A 3,501-nucleotide genomic window follows, 5' to 3' on the forward strand; every position below is an offset into this window, starting at 1 on the left:
GGGCAGAGGAGCGGGGGCCCCGGCAGCCTCGCAGGGTTCCGGAGCTGGGTCTCTCTTTCAGGACGATGAGCTGAAGTACACCCTCAAGCGTCTGGTGGAAGGACTGGGAGCCACCCGCGAGGCCGCCCGCCCTGGCTTCAGCTTGGCCCTGGCACAGGTCAGTGTTTCGCAGAGCAGGGCAGAGCAGAGCGCCCTGCGGTCCCTCTCCAGCCCACTCCATTCCTGGGGCCCCGCTTTGCTGTTGGTAAGGAGGCTGGAGGGCTCCCCTCTGGCAGCGCCTGCATGCAGATGGCAGGAAAGGCTGTTGCCTTTTCGTGTATAAACCTGTGTGGTTTTCAATGGTGCTAGTCTGTTTCAGAAGCAATGCACTTACAAAGGTACAAGCTATACCAGTATCATGCTCATGTTACGCTGTTCTGTTCTGCTTCAAGAACCATCCTTCCTTTGCAAATGGGGTTTTCAAATATGCTGCATTTAGAACTATTATGATTTCTTAAAATTGCCTTGCGCCTGGTATTGGGCTGATTACATGGCAGATCTGGAAAGGCAACCTTTAACACACACTTAAGAGTTTTGTTTTCTTCCATACTGTTTGAGTCTGTAAGGGTCTCAGCAATTGGGATCGCCAGTGGGATCTGACCTCATCTTACCCAAGTAGTTGATAATGGAGAAGAGCCTGTGTTCTTCCTACTTAGAGCAGAGCTTTACCCTTGCTGTAAAGTTTCATTGCTTCAGATACAGGGTGATGCAGTTGCAGGAAAATGTTCTCATTATTAATACTCCTATGTCACATATAGGGGAAAGGAGTATCGGCAGGTATATTTATGCCTACATTAGTTCCCATCTCCTGATCTAGTTGCCTGTTTTCTGGCCTGATAAAGCTGCACATTTGCTGTTATGCTGAGCAACTGTTCAGGTCTTATTTCAGCTGAACCCAGTAAAACTTTGTAAAATGGAAGATCTGCAAACTGAGCTATTCCATCCATCTCCTTAGGTTTTACAGGCTTTTGAGGAAATTCCAATTTGCAGTGTCCTGGAACAGATAAAGGAAAAACACAATCTGGAAAAAGTGAAAAAGGTGAGTTGGCTCACAGCAGCATTGGCCAATAGTTTAAATTAACCGTTCTCTATTCTTTGAAGGCTTGGTGCCTGGGTACAGTAGTTTTGGGGCTCTAGCTAAAGCAGATGACTAAATAATAGGAATATCTGTGACAACTGGCAGTTGATGACATTGTCATCTGGCCCTGTTTTAGCTGAGATTTGTTTGTGTGAAAGACAATCTAGGACAGTTCTTAAACATCGTGCAGGGCGGTGCATTTCAGTGTGTAACCTTCACATGGCAGGGTGTTCAAGGCTAGATCTTCCAGCCATCTTGTTCCACTGATTAGAGCTGTAGCTGAACATGAAACTTAACCTCTCAGTGAAGTGGATCTTTAACCTCCTTTTTTTTTTCTCTCTTCCTTTTCAGAAACTTGTGAGAAATGCTGCTTTTGGAAACTTTTTTGGAGTTATGGCTCTGTTTCAATCTGGCCGGCTTGTTAAGGTAATATTGCTGTTATGTTGTTTGTCAGTACTAGTTCTAGGGCTGTCTGAAGTGCAAAGAGGATCTAGAGAGAAAGGCTGTGTCATTGGCTAGTCGATGAGATGGGACTTGAAGCATCAGATTCAGTGAATTTCTTGTGCATTATCCATGGCCTTTTTGTGCCTTTTAAATGTCTGTTCCTGACTAGAATGTAGGAACTGTGTCAGATAGCACAGGAGGTTCCTGCCTCTCCTGGAAGAAAGGGATCTGTTGTCATGTACAGCCATAAACCACCATTTTAGGAAAAGCTGAGTGGCCTGTCAGGAAGCAATCGTGTAGATTTCTTGTTATAAGTAGGTGTAAGGTAGATTATTACCTCAGCCTTCAGCTTAATCTTTGATGCATGTTCTTTGTTTTTGGCTTATCTTTCCTGTCCAGGATCAGCAAGCTCTGCTGGGGAGCATCCAGCTTCTCCAGCAGCTGGCAAATCACCAAGCACACCTCAGAGATCTCCCTCGCAAAACTCTTATTGACATCGTGTCTGAGGTACAGCCACAGCATGTGGTGGGTGGGAGGAGGCAGGACATTGCTTTAGGGACTGCTTTTTCTTTAGTTTGTTCATAGTTGAAATTTAAGGGAGGAGTGTGGAAGAATGACTTTAAGCTGTGGGAGCTGTTTCCTATATTGTCTGTGAGTAGATGCTTTTATTCTAGGAAGGATGGTCTGGTTCAGTCTGATTTCATTATGAACAAACCTGTAGTCTGTTTTTTACCCAGCTGACTTGCTTGGGTGGTATGTTAGACTGTGCTCTTTTGAATAGAAGTATGCTGAAAACTGGCCAGCAAACCTTTTTTATGCACCTAGCCTGGGCCTGTGGTTGAAGTTTGGGCTGTTGAGTGTAAGAGCACGTAAGGACATGGAGTAAAGAAACTCTTGAGTAGGTAGTAAAAGAAGAGAGTTTGTTTATTTCCTTCTTTTATGTGGATATTGTTCATTTGTGTGAAGATTTACAGTGTTAAAATAATATTCTGTAGGTAAGTGTTCTGGGCTATCTAGTCTTGATGTTACATTTATAGGTATTTTGAACCCAATCTTAAAAAAAATACAAATTAAAAGTAGATTTTTGTGCGTTTCCTATTTATATTGATGGAAACATTGGATCCAGTTTTCTCTAAACTTATTGAATACAGTTTACCAGCAAATCTTAATGAAACAAGTAACTAATTTTGGGGAAACATGATTAAAAGCTAATACAGGAGTGTTTCCTTCTCCCTGGGCCATCCAGACAGGAGCAGTCAGACAGCAAGAGAGCAATTGCAGCGGGAGTCAGTTGACCAGGATTGCTCTGTGATGACAGCATATTGCCCTGCGCCACCTGGTTAAGTAGCTGGGGACCGTATGGCAGTACTGAACACATGCATGGTTCATTTTTGGTTTTGTCACTGTAAAGACTATTTCTAAAGTTTTCAGAATATTGCAAGCTTTTAGTAAAATGCCCTACAATGCAGATATTTTATTATACTACACAGCAAGTTAGTAAATGCTTTCAGATGTTTCTCATATGCTTTCACCTTCATTCCTGTCTAGATTCCTGAATCTGTGTTTGAGGAGGTCCTGTTTGGCATCTTGCAAAGTGACCTTGCTTCAGCCTTCACATCTCCAGAGAACCTGCACCTTTTGCTTGTTGGCATACGGAAATTCCCTACTGTTCTGAAACCTAAAAAACTGAAGAAGCTGTTTGGCTCACCTACTGTTGTAAATGAGGAAAATATTCCCAGGTAAGTTCTTGAATAAGGAACATTAAATGCAACATTCTCGGTCTCTTGGCTAACTGAGAGAAAAGTGGCTTTCATTCAGATGCCTGCCTGTATTTGCCACTGCAGCTGCTGTGAAGGATTAGGCTCTGTTATGCATGTTCCTAAATTACAGCCCTGTCATTTCTCCCAAAAGGCACAGTCTGCATCCTGTGTCCTTCAGCA

The 3,501-nt window shown here is 43.4% G+C and overlaps 1 protein-coding gene across 1 annotated transcript in view; it reads left to right on the forward strand.

The window, feature by feature from the left end:
• Positions 1 to 61: 61 nt before the first annotated feature.
• Positions 62 to 3,501, forward strand: part of LOC104413113 (myb-binding protein 1A-like protein) — a gene marked incomplete at both ends in the record, with an annotated part of 14,359 nt that continues 10,919 nt past the window's right edge. The window contains 5 exons of the mRNA XM_010024030.1: positions 62 to 157; positions 995 to 1,078; positions 1,469 to 1,543; positions 1,961 to 2,068; positions 3,110 to 3,300. Coding sequence (XP_010022332.1) covers positions 62 to 157; positions 995 to 1,078; positions 1,469 to 1,543; positions 1,961 to 2,068; positions 3,110 to 3,300 — 554 coding nt within the window. The remainder of the gene's footprint in view (positions 158 to 994; positions 1,079 to 1,468; positions 1,544 to 1,960; positions 2,069 to 3,109; positions 3,301 to 3,501) is intronic.

This window comes from Nestor notabilis, unplaced genomic scaffold (genome assembly GCF_000696875.1).
Source record: "Nestor notabilis isolate BGI_N333 unplaced genomic scaffold, ASM69687v1 scaffold13501, whole genome shotgun sequence".
Classification (NCBI taxonomy): Eukaryota; Metazoa; Chordata; class Aves; order Psittaciformes; family Psittacidae; genus Nestor; species Nestor notabilis.